This window comes from Bufo bufo, chromosome 2, assembly GCF_905171765.1.
Source record: "Bufo bufo chromosome 2, aBufBuf1.1, whole genome shotgun sequence".
Classification (NCBI taxonomy): domain Eukaryota; kingdom Metazoa; phylum Chordata; class Amphibia; order Anura; family Bufonidae; genus Bufo; species Bufo bufo.
In genome coordinates, this window is record NC_053390.1 from 546,818,091 (window position 1) to 546,837,088 (window position 18,998).

The 18,998-nt window shown below is 46.3% G+C and overlaps 1 protein-coding gene across 3 annotated transcripts in view; it reads right to left on the reverse strand.

Moving 5' to 3' along the window:
* The window catches only part of LOC120989755, a 329,530-nt gene that overhangs the window by 105,581 nt on the left and 204,951 nt on the right, over nucleotides 1–18,998 (reverse strand). For all 3 annotated transcript variants that reach the window (XM_040418048.1, XM_040418047.1, XM_040418050.1), the window contains one exon: nucleotides 5,342–5,460. In XM_040418048.1, coding sequence (XP_040273982.1) covers nucleotides 5,342–5,460 — 119 coding nt within the window. The remainder of the gene's footprint in view (nucleotides 1–5,341; nucleotides 5,461–18,998) is intronic.

Genomic DNA, 18,998 nt, shown 5'->3' on the forward strand with positions numbered 1-18,998 from the left:
TTCACTAGTTTGTTTACTCTGGAGGGAAAGAGATCCAGGATTGGAGATTCCCATTTTTTGCAGATTTGTGAATATAGATTTTTTTTCAGGCTCCATTCTCCTGATTTTAACTATTTTCTGCTCAAGAAATCTGCCAGACAATTCTCTTCCCCTTTTAAATGGACTGCTGAAATTGAATTTAGATTAACCTGAGCCCAGGAGAATATTCTGGATGCTGTCCGACAGATTCTGGCTCCTTGTTCCGCCTTCTTTGTTTATATATGTCACCATTGATCTGTTGTCCAACAAGATTTTGACATCCCCTGCCTAGATAGATGGTCGGAAGGAAGCTTTTTAGTGCCACAGACTGCTAAGAGCTCTTTTGAGTTTGAAGATAGAGGAAGAAGTTCCGGACTACAGCCCCCCTATCAGTGGCGTAGCTAGAAATGACTGGGCCCCACAGCAAATTTTTGAATGGGGCCCCCCTCCCCCAGGATTTTTTCGCAACCCCTTCCTTTCATGCCGCCCCCATTCCTGTGGCTAGTAAAGATCGCTCTCTCAGACCAGGCCCGGCAGCTGTTCCATCCGTTTTCTACACTGTCTTTACTGTCACTGTATATAATTTCATTGTGTAATACTGTTGAGGGGGCCCTGACAAAATCTTTTAGTCCTCCTCCTCCTGGATGGGCCCCCTTCTGGGTCAGGGCCCCAAAGCAGCTGCTTCTCCTATAGTTATGCCCCTGCCCCCTATACTAGTTCATTTCCGCAATGGGCACCTCAGCCTGATCTGCTTGCGTCTGTTATAACTATCTGATTTGCAGATCGCCATTGTACCCCCTGGTTCAGATTCTTTGGATTCAGCCAACACCACAGGGAATTCTTTACCCGAGTAGGCAGGGATACTTTCTTGTTCAGGGAAAGTTGGCTTCGGTCCCAGGAATTTAGAAGGAAATTCTGCAGAGTCCTTCCATGAAATTGGGCCCACTTGACCGCCGGTATAGCTGAAGTCATTAGACCCAGAATCACCATAATTTCTCTGAAGCACACCCTGTGAAGTAACCTGAATAAAGAGTTCCTTGAGATAATGTCCTGTTTCTTTTGCTGTGGGAGAAAAGATGTCATAAGATGGGAGTCTAGAAGTATTCCTAGAAAGACTTTCTTTCTGCAGGGGAACTAAGTCTGATTTCCCCAGATTCATCTTCAGAGCAGAGATTGAAGTGTGGATTTTACTACTTGCAGATTTGCTTGAAGAAGATGTACCGAACTGGCTGCAATAAGAAAGTCATTCAAATAAGGAATGAACAGAATTTCCTTTCGATGGAAAAAAAAAAACCTTGAGATTTCTGCCACAAGCTTTGTAAAAATGCTGGGGGCAGACAAGAGACCGAACGGGAGAACTTGGAACTTCAGATGAACCAGGTGATCCTTCAGGAAGACAGCAAATCTCAGATATTTCTGATGACTGACATGTATGGGGACGTGATAGTAGGCATCCTCTAAGTAGAGTATTATCATGAAATAATCCTGTGACAACAGATTGATAGTTGATTTGACCGTCTCCATATTGAACTTCTTGTATGTCATGTGCTTGTTGATGCACTTTAGATTGATAATAGCCCAGAAAGAACCAATTGGCTTCTTCACCAGGAAGACTGGGGAGTAAAACCCCTTCCCCTTTTGATCTTCCGGGATAACTACATGTTTTTCCAGCAATAAGAAAATCTGAGACTCCAGAAGCCGAGGACCTCCCCCACCAGAAAGGTTCCTGATAAACAAAAAAACTGAAGGAGGAAGAAGAGAACTCCAGTTTGTAGCCTAGACGAATGATCTCTAGAATCCAAGGGGATGTTGAAATATCTTCACAAGCGGAGAAACCTTTTTAATCCCCCCCCCCCCCCCCCCCCCCCCACTGGGTCTCTGGCGTCATAGTCCAGATTGTTTAGCGGACTTACCGGTTTGAACAGGAAACCCCTACCTCTGCCTCTCGTTGGCTGCCAGGAACCTAAACTATCTTTCTTCTTTTGAACAGGTTTACTCTTTTTTTGATTCCGAAAGGAGCGGCGTTGATTGAAAAATTTGGACTCTGTCTGGAACCCCTTTTTTTTAATATCAGATGCTTTATCGAGTATATCATCCAGTACCGATCCGAAGAGTCTGTCCCCTTCACAGGGGATACCACATAACCTACTTTTAGAGGTAGTATCCCCTGACCAAGATAGAGCCAATGATCTAGCGGAGAGATTTACCAGATCCGCTGATGCGTCCGCCAAGAAATTGGAGGCCTGTTTCAAAACTGGCATGGAGGACAAGATATCCTCTCTTGCAGAACCAGAGATTAAGTGTTTCTTAAGCTGGGATAACCATAATGAAAGGGTCCTAGCAGAATAAGTGGCCGCAATACTGTCTTAGCATGGACGTACAGGTTTCCCAGGATCTTTTAAGAACTGATTCACATTTTTTATCCATGAGTTTCGAAGAAGCCCAACATCCTCAAAGGGTAAGGATGATTTCTTAGACTCTGGGAGTTTTATTCAAGGGAGCCGAATCGGATTCATTAAACGGATACTTTCTTTTAAAAAGATTTTTGAAATGCCCAATCTCTTTTTTGGATCCTTCAATTCCTTCGAAATGAGCTCTTATATGTTTTCATGGACAGGAAAAACTTGCCTCTTTTTATCCCCCAGACCTTTAAACATTTAGTCTTGTATAGAGTGTAGCTCTTTAGAATTCTCTATATTTATAGTAGCTCTGATTGTTTTGAGCAACGAATCGGTCTCTTCTATAGAACATAGAGGCCTTCCAGATTAATCGTCAGATGAGGCAGAGTCAGAATTAGATAAAACTTCACTCATCTAAATCAAATCCGAGTTTAGGGATTAGATCTGGATATAGAGGGTTTTTGCGGAATTAAAGCCATCATTGCGTCAATAGCACAGCTTACTTCCTCTTTTAAGATGGATTTCAGACTCTCACCTAAAGATGGAGCTTCATCTGACATGACTTTGTACATTTTTGACAAAGTTTTTTTTAATATGGGCGGCTAACGGCTTCTTGCAAATAGCACATTCCTTCTTTAGTGAAGGTTCCCCACTTTTAGGAGGCTTTTAAACTTTTACTCTCCACGTTGTTTCCTGTCCCTGGGAGACGGGTTACCCTCCTCTTTAGTCCCGTTGGGGAGGCATATGGAAAAGTACCCTAATGGAGGCATTATCTAATAATTTGTATAACTATTGGCATCCATGGGTGGGCGGAGCTGCTTCAGATGCAATGCAGACACCTCATGACTGTTGTAATTCTATTTAATTTCTTAACCATTTCTTGCACCATGCTGTAAAATGTACAGTATGGCAATTTTTTAAATTATTTTACAAAATTACATCATAATACAATTTTAACCCATGGTGTGGCAATTATTAAGTGGCTGCACAATGCCATACATTAAAGGGGTATTCCCATCACATACAATGCTAACGATATGCCCCCATTGTCTGATAGGTGCGGGTCCCACCCCTGGGACCCGCACCAACAACGAGAATAGAGCGGGGAGAGCTGTGGCTGGAGGACCCCAGGTTTCTCAGGGTCCGACCACCAACAAGAACTGCTCCCCGCTGCTCCAATACAAGTGAATGGGAGCACAACCGCGTGGCACCTGGTCCCATTCATTTCTATGGGGCAGACAGAAATAGCCGAGCCAGCACTCGGCTACTTTCAGTGGCCCCACTGAAATGAATGGAGGGCAGCTGAACATACGCAGTGCGCCCTCCATTAATTTCCCCACTCCGTTCTCCTAACGATATGCCCCCATTGTATGTGATGTCAAAAGCCCTTTAACAGCATAGGGATGATGCCAGCTCAGCAACTGAGTCGCCACTGTCATCAGCAGGTGTCAGTTGTGATGCACAGCTTACACACTGCTGCAAAGGCTGAGATCAGAGCTAGCACTGATCCCAGCCATTTACCCCTTAGCTGGCATGGTCCACAGCAACTGCTGCATCCAAGTAGTTTACAGAGGGAGGGGCTCCCCTCTCTCCCCGTAATGCAATCGTAAAGTCCCCATGGTTGTTTTCACTGCCAAAGGCTTTACAAACGCCTCCAGGTCTGTCATGTATGGAAGTCTGTCAGGTCCTGCCAGAAGCAGGGACTGATGATGTCAAGCGTCAGTAAAAACTGACCAGTTCGATAGACTGCAATAAAAAAAATGGGGAGTGGTGTGGGCAGGGAAGAGGGCGGGCCAGCCAGCCTCTCATTTACCATTTTCAACTCCACTTTATGGCGTGGAACATGGTTTTCAACTACGTCAGCAAGGGAACTGGCATAGTTCAAACCATTTCACAGGGCCAGCGGAACCAAGCGCCAAAGTTATGTAGATGCCTGTGCCTCTTAATACTTCTGCACTGCCAGCGCAAGGGTATTAAGACCGGCGAAAAACAATTGCCACGCATAATAAATTACCCACAAAATTTTTAAATTTCACCCACATTTTGCATTAATTCCTGTGAAACACCTAAAGGGTTAAACTTCCTAAATTACATTTTGAATACTTTGAGGTTGTAGTCTTAAAGGGGTTGTGTCACATCAGCAAATCACATTTATCATGTACAGAAAGTTAATATAAGGCACTTACTAATGTATTGTGAATGTCCATATTGCCTCCTTTGCTGGCTGGAATAATTTTTCCATCACATGATACACTTCTCATTTTCATGGTTACGACCACCCTTCAATCCGGCAGCTGTGTTGTACTGCTCCACAGCTGTAATATCATCAGCAAGGTGATCTGCAGGGGTGCGGGAGTCAGATCCCAGCCAATTTGATATTATGTCTTAGGGATTTGTTCTCACGACCGTGTGAAACCCGTGCCCGTGCTATGGACCGCAAATTGCGGCCCCCAATGCACGGGCACCCACCGTGGTACAGCGGCATAGGGATCATGTACCCATTCAATTGAATGGGTCCGCGATCCTTGCGTTCCGCAAAAAGATAGAACATGCTCTATCTTTTTGCGGTGCGGATGCACAAAACGGAACCCCAGGACGCACTCCATAGTGCTCCATTCCGTGCTTCCGTATCTCCGGATATGCGGAACCATTGAAGTGAATGGGTCCGCATCCGTGATGCGAAATGCACATGGAACGGTGCCCGTGTATTGTAGATCCACAAATGCGGTCCGCAATACGGCAATGGAAGGCACACGTTTGTGTGAACGAGTCCTTATCCTGAGGATAGGTCGCAAATATAAGAAAACCAGATAACCCCTTTAAGGCTAAAATAGGCTAAATCTGTAAGGGTTAAAGAGCTTGTCCCATAACATTTTTTTATTTAGTTGCAGCATTAAAAGAAAACTATTATTTTATTGTCTTACTGGGAGTTGTAGTTGGTTTGTCTTCCTTTGCTCTGGAGGGTGACTGAGGAGCATTTTTCTTTTTAGAAGAGGAAATCCAAGCATTTAAATTATAGCGGCTTTCATCCTCTATTACAAGTCTGTAATTAGGAGAGACATTTGTATAGTTAAAAGACCTCCATAAAAAGCACATGCATAGTGATTATAAACCTTGCACAGAGTCATCAGTATTAAGAAACAGGTTAATAATAAATCATTACTCATCTCAAGCAATCACAAACCGCTGCCATTTCTATGCGGCGCTCCCTACTTCCTAGACTCTGACTCAATACTCACGAAATGGCTTAAAATGCCTAGTCAACCAGTCACCGATTGCAGAGTTGACCCACCTAAACAGACTATTAGCTGAGCAGGCAGGCAAGCCATTTCATGTGTGTTGAGTCCAGGGCCAGACACTGGAAGGCAGCAGAGGCTAGAGCAGCACTTGAGTTGCAGCAGAAGGTATAATATATAATAAAGTTTTGAGGTTTTTCACCCATTTCTCTCCTTTAAAAAAAAATATTCCATGGAAAACAGTTTTAAAGGTCAGACTATTTTGGCATTGAGGTACGCAGGGATTTTTTTCCTTTCTCATCCTTATCATTCAGGGACACAGGCTTGACCATGGGTATAGCTGCTGCCACTAGAAGGCGGACACTAAGCACAAAAGTGTGAGCTCCTCCCTTCAGCTATATCCTTCCTACAGAGACTAAGCCAAATCAGTTTTTAGCTTAATGTCTGTAGGAGGCAAAACGCCCTGCTTTGCAGGTCTGCTGATTTTTCAATTTATTTTTATTTTTCCCTTTTTATTTTTCCCTTTTTATTTTTCTTTCTTCAAGCTGGATTACAGGCAGTCCTAGCTGCCTGCATCCCCACCCAGGGGGTCCCCAAGCCCTCTGCTCATTCTACAGAAGACAAGGAGGACCAGAGGTTCCCAAAGCCTCTGCCTCCCGCCAGCCTTGAGGACCCAGCTTCTCTGCGGCCTACTGCAACTACAGCTCAAAGCTGTTCACACCACATCTCCGTTCAGCCGGTGTTCCTAGCGCCTGCACCGTACACAAAATTTTCCTCCGGTCAGTTAGACCCCCTCTGCTCTGCTCCACCGCCAAGTGGCTCTGGCGACCCAGTTGCCCCTGCTGCCCAGCCCATGGTAGAACCTGAGTGGGCACGCTCTCTGTCAAAGATGGTACAGGACGTCTCCCATACCAACAAAGCCATTGTGGAATTACCGGGGAGTTTGTCCGCAAGGCCATCCTATGGCCAGTCCGACTCTGGGGATCCTGGGGCTCATTCACATCGTGGCAGTCCCGCTAAACAGGTCAGGCCACCCTCTCCCAGAAGGCTGTCTGCGTCCCCCATTTCTTCTGCCTCTCCGCCACCTCCCAGAGAGTCTCATTCTGACTTGTCCTCATTGGAAGAGGCATGTTCCAAGGAAAGGTTGTCAGATGCGGACTTTGTCTCTCCTAAGGACCAGTCTTCCAAACTGTACTCCATGGTGAACAATCTCATTAGAGCGGTTATAGAAACCTTACAGGTGGAGGACCCCACACCCTCATCGGCCAGTTTCCTTCAGGCGGTCCCGTCGCTCACCCAAATGTTTCCCCAACCACCCGGATTTTGATTCCTCTCTTTCCAAGGAGTGGAATTTTCCCGATAGATGTTTTGCTTTACCAAAACGCTTAGACATCCTTTATCCATTTCCGGAGGATCTGGCTAAGAAGTGGTCGTCCTCTCCTATAGTTGACTAGCCAGTATCACGCTTGGCAAAACATACTACTTTGCCTATAGCGGATGGGGTTTCCTTCTCTGGTATCAGGGATAAAAAAAAAATGGAATCCTTTGCAAAATCATCCTTTGAAGCAGTAGGCACTGCACTGCGACCGGTTTTTGCCTCTACATGGGTGAGCAAAGGTATGGGTGAGTGGGCAAATAACCTACATCAGGGTCTCTCCTCGGGGGAACTTTCCGATATTGCCCTGCAGCTCTCCCACGCTAGTTCGTATATTTGTGAAGCCTCTCTGGACGCGGCCAGACTAATGGTCCGCTTGTCAGGCCTTTTAGTGGCTATTTGCCGTACCCTATGGCTCTCCTGCTGGGCGGCAGACAATCCTTCAAAAGCGGGCCTTGACAGCCCTCCCCATTACCAGCAGTAGACTTTTTGGCAAACGCCTGGACGAAATCATTTCTGATGCTACAGGTGGTAAGAACACTCATTTACCAGAACACAGGGCACGTTTGAACAAGTCAAAAAAGCGTAGACCTCTTTTTCGTCCATTTCAGAGTTTTTCCAGTCCCAAGCAGCCAACCGACAAGTCCAACCCGGATCAGAAACGCAAGCCTTCCTTCAAACCCCATCCTTTCTGGCGTCCCCGTCAATAGGGCTCCAAGTCCTCCTCTGCATGACTTGCTGTCTTCAGCACCCTCCAGTTCAGTGGGCGGCCTTCTTCATCTTATTTTGTCATGTCTGGCTGGCTCACATTTCGGATGCCTGGGTGAGAGAGGTCATGTCAGAGTTGCAAGACTGGTATTCAGGTCCCCTCCTCCGTCACGTTTTTTTCACTCGTCTCCCCCAACCTCTCCCTCAGCCGCAAATTCCTTTTTTCAGGCCATCCACACACTTCTGCGGCAGGGAGTGATTGTCCCGATTCCTGCGCAAGACCGTTTTCGCGGGTTCTACTCTAATCTCTTTGTGGTCGTCAAGGAGGGTACGTTACGTCCCAGTCTAGACCTCAAAGCACTCGACCTCTTCCTTCGGCTCCGCTGCTTCTGGATGGAGTCCCTGAGATTGGTCATTGCGTTCATGGAACCGGGGGAGTACCTGTCCTCAATAGACATCAAGGACGCATATCTCCACGTCCCCATTTGCGTCAGTCACCAAAAATTTCTCCAGTTCGCAGTGGGTCCCTTTAACTACCAGTTTGTGGTGGCGGTCATGGCCCTGCTCCATGCCAGGGGTATAGTGGCGACTCCATACTTGGACGATATCCTGATAAATGGTCCTTCATTCCGGGCAACAGCGGACAGCCTACTTATAGTTCTGGACACCCTGGAACGCTTCGGATGGATCCTGAATTGACCAAAGTTTTTATCCATCTCAGCAGCTAACCTTTCTGGGCATGTTACTCGACACCTGCCAGGCCAAGGTACTCTTGCCCCCGGAGAAGCTATCCACTGTCTTCAGATTCTCCCCTTGTTACGGCCCCATCCTCTTTCCATTCATCACTGCATGCAGGTTCGGTGTTTCATGGTCTCTGCCTACGAAGCGGTGCCCTATGCTCAGTTCCATACCAGGAGTCTTCAGCGAGCCATTCTAACCAATTGGGACCATTCCCCAACCTCCCTGGATCAGCTCATATGTGTCCCTGCCCCAACCCGCCAGGCCCTTAGGTGGTGGTTGGTTTTTCAGATGCCGACGTCAGGCCGCTCTTTCCTTCTTCTCCGCTGGACGGTGCGGACAATGGACGCAAGCCTCCGGGGCTGAAGGGGGGGGGGGGGGGTGGGAGTGTTGGAAAACCTCTCCATTCAAGGCGTGGTCACGCGAGGAGCACTCCCTCCCAATTAACATTCTGGAATTGAGGGCAATTAGTTTCTCTCTGCTTTATTGGACCGACCATCTCTAGGGTCGTTCGGTTCGAGTTCAGTCCGACAACTCCACGGCTGTGGCGTACCTCAATCACCAGGGTGGTGCCCGGAGCCCGGCAGCCATGGCGGAAACACTGATTCTCAGCTGGGCGGAGAGCCATGTTCCTGCGCTGTCGGCAGTTCACATCCCCGGCGTCAACAACGGGATCGCCGACTTCCTCAGTCAGGAGCGTCTCGATCCTGGCGAATGGGCTCTTCATCTGCAAGTTTTTCTAGCCTTCTATGAGCGTTGCAGTCGGCCGGACGTACATCTCATGGCCTCTCACTTCAACCACAAGGTAGAGAACTTCGTCTCGCGGTCCAAGGATCCCATGGCCCTGGCGTACGACGCCCTTATGATCCCGTGGAGTCAGTTCACATTTAATTACATGTTCGAACGCTGGCGTCTTCCCCTTCGGGAGGACCTCTTGTAGCAGGGACAGATCTTCCACCTGAATTTAGAGTCGCTACACCTAATGGCATGGCTGTTGAAGCCACCATACTAAGGGCTCTGGGTTTCTCGGATGCGGTTGTCCAGACCATGATTCGTGCCAGGAAGCAGTCGTCCTCCCAAATTTACCACCGGACTTTTAAGGCCTACTTTTGTTGATGTGAGCGTCACAAGGTGTCTCAAATTAATTTCTCGTTGCCGCGACTCTAGTCTTTTATGCAGTCGGGCATGGACTTGGGGCTGGCTCTTAGCTCCCTCAAAGGGCAAGTTTCAGCTCTTTCTATTCTTTTTCAGCGGAATTTGACTTTGCTCTCTGCAGTTAGAACCTTTCTGCAGGGCGTTGCACACGCTGCACCCCCTTACCGTCCTCCGTTATATCCTTGGGATCTTAATCTAATTGCCCAGCGCTCTCCAGTCTTCACCGTTTGAAACTTTGCAGCAGGTGTCCCTTCGCTTCCTGTCCTACAAGGTGGCCTTTTTGGTAGCAATCACTTCCATCCATAGGATGTCAGAACTAGCGCCTCTTTCCTGTCGGTCGCGCTTCCTGATCCTCCATCAGGACAAAGTAGTCCTTCGCCCTGTTCAGTCCTTCCTTCCAAAGGTTGTGTCGGCATTCCATCTCAATGAAGAGATCATTCTACCTTCCTTTTGTCCTGCCCAGTCTCATCCTCGTGAACAGTCGCTCCACACTGTGGGTTTGGTACGAGATGTTCGCATCTGTCCCAGACATCATCTTTTCGACAGATGGATTCTCTATTCGTCATTATCAGAGGGGCCGAGACAAGGGCTGGTTGCGCCCAAAACTTCCATTTCTTAATGGATTTGTTTGGCCATTGTGGAAGCGTACCGCGTCAGTGATCGGGACCCACCCTTTCGGGTTACTGATCATTCTGCTTGGGCAGTAGGGGTCTCTTGGGCAGTACATCATGGGGCTTCAGCCCTTCAGGTATGCAAAGCGGCTAACTAGTCGTCTTTGCACACCTTTTCCAAATTTTACAGAGTACACACCTTTGCGTCTTCAGACGCTTCTCTGGGGCGTAGAGTTTTGCAGGCGGCGGTATTCTGATTGGCGGAAGGGTTTCTTGTTCTGCCCACCCTTAGGACTGCTCTGTAACGTCCCATGGTCAAGCCTGTGTCCCTCAATGATACTGATGAGAAAACTAGATTTTTGTACTTACCGTAAAATCTGTTTCTCTTCCGTTCATTGGGGGGACACAGTTCCCACCCGTTCTCTTTTTTACGGGCCTCTTATGGCCTATGTGGTTCTAGGTTTCCTGTCTTTATCTTGCTTCTCCTACTGCTTTTGCACTAACTGATTTAGCATAGTCCCTGTAGGGAGGGTATAGCTGAAGGGAGAAGCTCACAATTTTGTGCTTAGTGTCCGCCTCCTAGTGGCAGCAGCTATACCCATGGTCAAGCCTGTGTCCCCCGATGAACGGAAGAGAAACAGGTTTTACGCTAAGTACAAAAATTTAGCTTTTTGTGTGGTCACAATATAAGAGCCAGGAAGTTTGTCAGCTGATGCAACTGTATGAGAGCTTGAGTTTCAGTGTAATGCGTTGCATCAAAATGAAGGGAACCTGCCAACACAAAATGCAGTGCAATCTGCAGGAAGCATGTTATAGAGCAGGAGGAGCTGAGCAGATCGATATAGTTTTTTTTTCTGTATTCTCATGCTGTCAATCAATGATAACACATTCCTCATGTACTACTGGAGTCAGAAAGAGATTTAAAGAGGACCTTTCACCTGAAAATGAAAGTTAAACTAAAAATATAGCCTTACTTACATGCCCCCGGTATTGCTTATTCAGTCATAAATTTTTCAATCAGTGCCCCCGTTTGTCCGCGCTGCCCCCCGAAATATTTTCAGCCTTGTATGCTAATGAGCCATTCGGCTCAACTAGGTGGTCCTTCAAAAGTTCTCCCGGACGTGTCATTCTTCTCCCTGGCACGGAGCGCATCCAATCAGCGTGCTCCGCAGTTAGCCCGGGAGAAGACGGTCCAGTTCTCGCGAGATTCGCGAGAACTGGAGCGATTTCATCCATCTGGAGCCATCTCGCGAGAACTGGAGCGTCTTCTCCCTGGCTAAGACCACAGCGCGCTGATTGGATGCGCTCCATGCCAGGGAGAAGAATGACACGCCCGGGAGAACTTTTGAAGGCCGCCCAGTTGAGCCGAATGGCTCATTAGCATACAAGGCGGCAAATATTCCAGGGGGAAGCGCGGACAAACGGGGGCACTGATTGAAAAATGAATGACTGAATAAGCAATACCGGGGGCATGTAAGTAAGGCTATATCTTTAGTTTAACTTTCATTTTCAGGTGAAAGGTCCTCTTTAAATGGGACGTCCCACAAAAAATATTCTAGTTTTCATACCAGCACCTGGATTTGAATATTTTTGTAGTTGCATGCAATTAAAAATATAGCATAGTCACTGCTTTATTCAATAAAATGTTTCTGTATAGCACCACCTGCTATTTGTTTTATTTCTGTGCCCCATTCACTTTAAAGGCTGGCGAAGCTGGAATACCTCACAAATAGTCCCACAACATGGACAGTGATATACCAGATGTATTATTCGAAATTTCCAACTCCATTACAGAGGGAAACATTTTTTCTCCCCACAGCATTTAAAGGGGTTGTCCCACAGAAAATATTCTACAGTTTTAAAGCAAGCACCTGGGTCTGAACACTTTTGTATTTATATGTAATTAAAAAGTTAGCATATCCCCAGAGTTATTCAATAAAATGTGTCTGTGTAGCGTCACCTGCTGTTTGCTTTTTTTCTTATTTCTTTGACCTGCTCACTGAGATGGCCACACATGCTCAGTTTCATCCTTCAATTGGCACCTGAGCTGGGATAGGGAGAGCATGAACACACCCCCTTAGCTGAAGCAGAAAAGACACTGCCCTTGAGCTGTCAGCTTGATATAAATCTAATAGAGCAATAAATGTGGAGATCTCTGGAACCATGTGAGGTACAGGGCTGGTTCTAGCTTTATTAGAAAGAGATTGTCATGTATTATATGATGTCTGCTTTTAATTTTTTTATATTAGTCATAAGACAACCCCTTTAAATTAATAACTTTTTCTGAATCTTCATCACAAAACTATAGATCAACCTGCTCAGCCCCTTCTGCTCTAACGTGCAACAGGTTCTCATTCATGCAGTCTGACCTGAGTTTCACCAATAACCAGATTCTTCCAGCGGAAGCCAGCTGATGGCGAAACTGTAGCCGAGGTAGTGAAATTTGATTCCACTGAGATTTTCATTATTTTTAATTTGCTGAACATTGTAAATGAAATCTTCCGGCTGCCATACATTATTGCACAATGTCGTTTTACTGTTCTACCCAAAAGCAAAGATAAAAACTGCACTGAATAGGTGGAGGACACTACACAAAAGAACTAAGATCAGATGTGAATCCAGCAGTTCAATAAGACAGAAGATCGATTACAAACAAACTGCAGTGTCTGTTAGTCTCTCTGCCTCTGCCTGTCTACAGCAGTCCCTCCTTTCTCCTTCTCCTCAGACTTCTATGTAATCTGATCCTTCAGTGAGCTGGCAGCTCATCTTCACTAAAGACAGATCTCAGCAGTGAAGTGTGAGTCAGCAAAGAGGAGCCTGGGAAGAGGATAAGGAAGTATCGTTCTCTGATAAGAATTACACTTTTGCAAAAATAAAAGCACTTTTATGGGGAAAATGTCTCATTCACTGTGTAACAGTTCACTAAAATGTCTCCTCCATCCAGAACAGAAGGAAAAATTGTCAACAAACACAAATAGCATATGTTGTTGTTTTTTTTTTTTGGCTGTAATAAACTAATAGGCAATCTACATAACAGTTTACTAATGTCACCCTCTCCCAGAACTGCAGTAAAAATCACAAACAGAAAAGTAGTATAAGTCAAATATATATTTTTTCTGTAGTAATGAGGTAATGTGCCTTACTATGCAGTTAGGCTACGTTCACACTTGCGTTCAGAGCGGGTCCGTCTGTTGTCTGCACAGACGGATCCGCTCCTATAAGGCCTCATGCACACGACCGTTGTGTGCATCCGTGGCCGTTGTGCCGTTTTCCGTTTTTTTTTCGCGGACCCATTGACTTTCAATGGTTCCGTGGAAAAAACGGAAAATGCACCGTTTGGCAGCCGCATCCGTGAGCCGTGTTTCCTGGCCGTGAAAAAAATATGACCTGTCCTATTTTTTTCACGGCCAACGGTTCACGGACCCATTCAAGTCAATGGGTCCGTGAAAGAACACGGATGCACACAAGATTGGCATCCGTGTCCGTGATCCGTGGCCGTAGGTTAGTTTTTATACAGACGGATCCGAAGATCCGTCTGCATAAAAGCTTTTTCAAAGCTGAGTTTTCACTTCGTGAAAACTCAGAACCGACAGTATATTCTAACACAGAAGCGTTCCCATGGTGATGGGGACGCTTCTAGTTAGAATACACTACAAACTGTGTACAAGACTGCCCCCTGCTGCCTGGCAGCACCCGATCTCTTACAGGGGGCCGTGATCAGCACAATTAACCCCTTCAGGTGCGGCACCTGAAGGGGTTAATTGTGCTGATCACGGCCCCCTGTAAGAGATCAGGGCTGCCAGGCAGCAGGGGGCAGACCCCCCCCCCCCCCTCCCCAGTTTGAATATCATTGGTGGCCAGTGCGGCCCCCCCCCCCCTCCCTCTTTTGTAATAAATCGTTGGTGGCACAGTGTGCGCCCCCCCCCCCCCCTCCCTCCCGCTATTGTAATAATTCGTTGGTGGCACAGTGTGCGCCCCCCATCGGCCCCCCCTCCCTCTATAGCATTAACAACATTGGTGGCCAGTGTGCGGCCTCCCATCTCTTCCCCCCCCCCCCCATCATTGGTGGCAGCGGAGTTCCGATCGGAGTCCCAGTTTAATCGCTGGGGCTCCGATCGGTAACCATGGCAACCGGGATGCTACTACAGTCCTGGTTGCCATGGTTACTTAGCAATAGTACAATAGTAGAAGATTCATACTTACCTGCTCCAGGCTGCTGCTGCGATGTTCGTGTCCGGCCGGGAGCTCCACCTACTGGTAAGTGACAGGTCTGTGCGGCGCATTGCTAAATGAACTGTCACTTACTAGTAGGAGGAGCTCCCGGCCGGACACGAACCTCGCAGCTCCCAAGCTCCCAGGTAAAGTATGAATCTTTTACTATTGTACTATTGCTAGTAACCCGCTGCCACCAATGATCGGGGGGGAAGATGGGAGGCCGCACACTAGCCACCAATGTTGTTAATGCTATAGAGGGAGGGGGGGCCAATGGGGGGCGCACACTGTGCCACCAACGATTTATTACAATAGAGGGAGGAAGGGGGGGGGGGCACACTGTGCCACCAACGAATTATTACAATAGAGGGAGGGGGGGGGGGGGGGGCCGCACTGGCCACCAATGATATTCAAACTGGGGAGGGGGGGGTCTGCCCCCTGCTGCCTGGCAGCCCTGATCTCTTACAGGGGGATATGATAGTACAATTAACCCCTTCAGGTGCGGCACCTAAGGGGTTAATTGTGCTGATCACGGCCCCCTGTAAGAAATCGGATGCTGCTAGGCAGCAGGGGGCAGTCATGTACACAGTTTGTAGTATATTCTAACTAGAAGCGTTCCCATCACCATGGGAACGCCTCTGTGTTAGAATATACTGTCGGAAATGAGGTTTCACGATCTCACTCATATCCGACAGTATATTCTAACATAGAGGCGTTCCCATGGTGATGGGGACGCTTCAAGTTAAAATATACCATCGGATTGGAGAAAACTCTGATCTGATGGTATAAAAGGGACTCCAGACTTTACATTGAAAGTCAATGGGGACGGATCCGTTTGAAATGGCACCATATTGTGTCAACGTCAAACGGATCCGTCCCCATTGACTTGCATTGTAATTCAGGACGGATCCGTTTGGCTCCGCACGGCCAGGCGGACACCAAAACGACTTTTTTTTCATGTCCGTGGATCCTCCAAAAATCAAGGAAGACCCACGGACGAAAAAACGGTCACGGATCACGGGAAAACGGAACCCCGTTTTGCGGACCGCAAAAAAATACGGTCGTGTGCATGAGGCCTAATGCAGACGTTTGGATCCGTTCAGAACGGATCCGTCTGCATTATAGTTTTAAAAAAATTCTAAGTGTGAAAGTAGTTCAGACTGATCCGTCCAGACTTTACATTGAAAGTCAATGGGGGACGGATCCGTGTGAAAATTGAGCCATATGGTGTCATCTTCAAATGGATCCGTCCCCATTGACTAACATTGTAAGTCTGGACGGATCCGTTTGCCTCCGCACGGCCAGGCGGACACCCGAACGCTGCAAGCAGCGTTCGGGTGTCCGCTTGCTGAGCGGAGCGGAGGCTGAACGCTGCCAGACTGATGCATTCTGAGCGGATCCGCATCCACTCAGAATGCATTAGGGCAGTACGGATGCGTTCGGGGCCGCTTGTGAGCCCCTTCAAACAGAGCTCACAAGCGGAGCCCCGAACGCTAGTGTGAAAGTAGCCTAACCTGAACAAGTCTTTCAGTTATATAAAAATAACCTATTACAGATAATGGTAAATAAAAAAATAAAAAATACAGCCTGTCCTGTTCTGTGACAGCAAAAGATTGCCACGGGAGAGAAAGGCGCTCATAGGGTGAGTATGTCAGATAATCAATGTCCTCCAGACTAAGGTGGGTTTTATTAACCTCACCTGTTTAGGTTGCACCAATATTGGGTGCAACCACAATGAAGGCTAACTGGAAACAGTAACTGGTTGGTGCTGCCGATTGAGTCTGAAATCTCCGTAGGCGAGGGCCAGATCGCCAACCGGGTGAACAATTAGTACTGGAGCTCAACTGGACCATAGGAGTCAAGTGGGCTTGTGGACATAAGGCGCAGGATCACAACCAGGTGTAGAATGTCATAATATTTATTAGTAGACAAGGCGTTTCGGGGTTCAAAGGACCCCTTTTTCAAGTCTAAAAGAAGATATGAGCTAAAAAAAAATGCTAATAAAAAAATATAATATGATAATAGTATTCACAACTAATTACATAAAAAAAATTTTTTTTTATTATGTATAATATGAAAATAAGCAGGGTTGATATATATATATATATATATATATATATATGAGAAGAAAAAGTCCAGTGGGAGCACCAGCCAGCATGTGGGTGCAAGGTCCAACGTAGGGTAACGGCAATCCCCAATGGTATAGAGAACAAAGAAGTAGGACTGCACTCCAAGATAGTGATAAAATCAGCAAGTGGTTTATTCACCCATAATATGGCAAGTCTTGCGACGTTTCGGCTCACAAGAGCCTTCCTCAAGCTTGAGGAAGGCTCTTGTGAGCCGAAACGTCGCAAGACTTGCCATATTATGGGTGAATAAACCACTTGCTGATTTTATCACTATCTTGGAGTGCAGTCCTACTTCTTTGTTCTCTATATCTATATCTATATATATATATATATATATATATATATATATATATATATATATATATATATATATATATATATTTATTTATCGGTAGTAAATAATTTATTAATGAATGGACGATACTTAAATAAATAATTAGAAAACTAAATCAATAAATAGATGAATTCATATTGGTTAAAAAGAACTTAAGGCTCAAAATATGTAGAAATAATGATGAAATAAATTGATTCTTATTATTGAGGATAACAGAAAAATAATGGTTGAATCAGCGATTAAAAGCAATAAATATATACTTTTTACTAAAGCGCATACATATACATATATATATATATATATATATATATATACACATACACACACCTAAAGAATTATTAGGAACACCATACTAATACGGTGTTGGACCCCCTTTTGCCTTCAAAACTGCCTTAAAGGGCTTCTGTCAGCCCACTGAACCGTTTTTTTTTTTTTTTTTTTTTTTTGTTTACTAATAATCCCTACACTGCGATTTATGCATACATAAGTTAAATAATCATTTCTGTTCAGTAGAATTTGCTAAAAAGCGATTTTTAAAATATGCAAATTACCTTGCTACCAGCAAGTAGGGCGGATACTTGCTGGTAGCAGCCGCATCCTCCGATCCTAATGACGCCCCCTCCGCATTGTGATTGACAGGGCCAGGGAACGGAATCGTTCTCTGCTAGCCCTGCCTGTTAGCATTCAAAATCTGGCGCCTGCGCCGCGGCCGTACCCATCTTCAATCTGCGCAGGCGCACTGAGAGACGGCCACTCGCTCGGCCGCTCCATCCTCAATGCGCCTGCGCTGATGATGTCACATCTACTCTTGGCGCAGGCGCATTGAGGAGAGAGCAGCCGCCTCTCAGTGCGCCTGCGCAGATTAAAGATACATACGGCCGCAGCGCAGGCGCCAGATTTTGAATGCTAACAGGCAGGGCCAGCAGAGAACGATTCCGTTCCCTGGCCCTGTCAATCACAATGCGGAGGGGGCGTCATTAGGGTCGGAGGATGCGGCTGCTACCAGCAAGTAGCCGCCCTACTTGCTGGTAGCAAGGTAATTTGCATATTTTAAAAATCGCTTTTTAGCAAATTCTACTGAACAGAAATGATTATTTAACTTATGTATGCAGAGCTCGCAGTATAGGGATTATTAGTAAACAAAACAAAAAAAACGGTTTAGTGGGCTGACAGAAGCCCTTTAATTCTATGTGGCATTGATTTAACAAGGTGCTGATAGCATTCTTTAGAAATGTTGGCCCATATTGATAGGATAGCATCTTGCAGTTGATGGAGATTTGAGGGATGCACATCCAGGGCACGAAGCTCCCGTTCCACCACATCCCAAAGATGCTCTATTGGGTTGAGATCTGGTGACTGTGGGGGCCATTTTAGTACAGTCAACTCATCGTCATGTTCAAGAAACCATTTTTTCAGTCTTCAACAGTCCAATTTTGGTGAGGTTGTGCAAATTGTAGCCTCTTTTTCCTATTTGTAGTGGAGATGAGTGGTGCCCAGTGGGGTCTTCTGCTGTTGTAGCCCATCCGCCTCAAGGTTGTGCGTGTTGTGGCTTCACAAATGCTTTGCTGCATACCTCGGTTGTAACGAGTGGTTATTTCAGTCAACGTTGCATTTCTATCAGCTTGAATCAGTCGGCCCATTCTCCTCTGACCTCTAGCATCCACAAGGCATTTTTGCCCACAGGACTGCCGCATACTGGATGTTTTTCCCTTTTCACACCATTCTTTGTAAACCCTAGAAATGGTTGTGCGTGAAAATCCCAATAACTGAGCAGATTGTGAAATACTCAGACCGGCCCGTCTGGCACCAACAACCATGCCACGCTCAAAATTGCTTAAATCACCTTTCTTTCCCATTCTGACATTCAGTTTGGAGTTCAGGAGATTGTCTTGACCAGGACCACCCCCCTAAATGCATTGAAGCAACTGCCATGTGATTGGTTGACTAGATAATCGCATTAATGAGAAATAGAACAGGTGTTCCTAATAATTCTTTAGGTGAGTGTATATATAAATGACACCGCAGCACATCCGTTGGTGAAGAAAAAGTGGGATCCTTTATTCACCTATGCGACGTTTCAGTC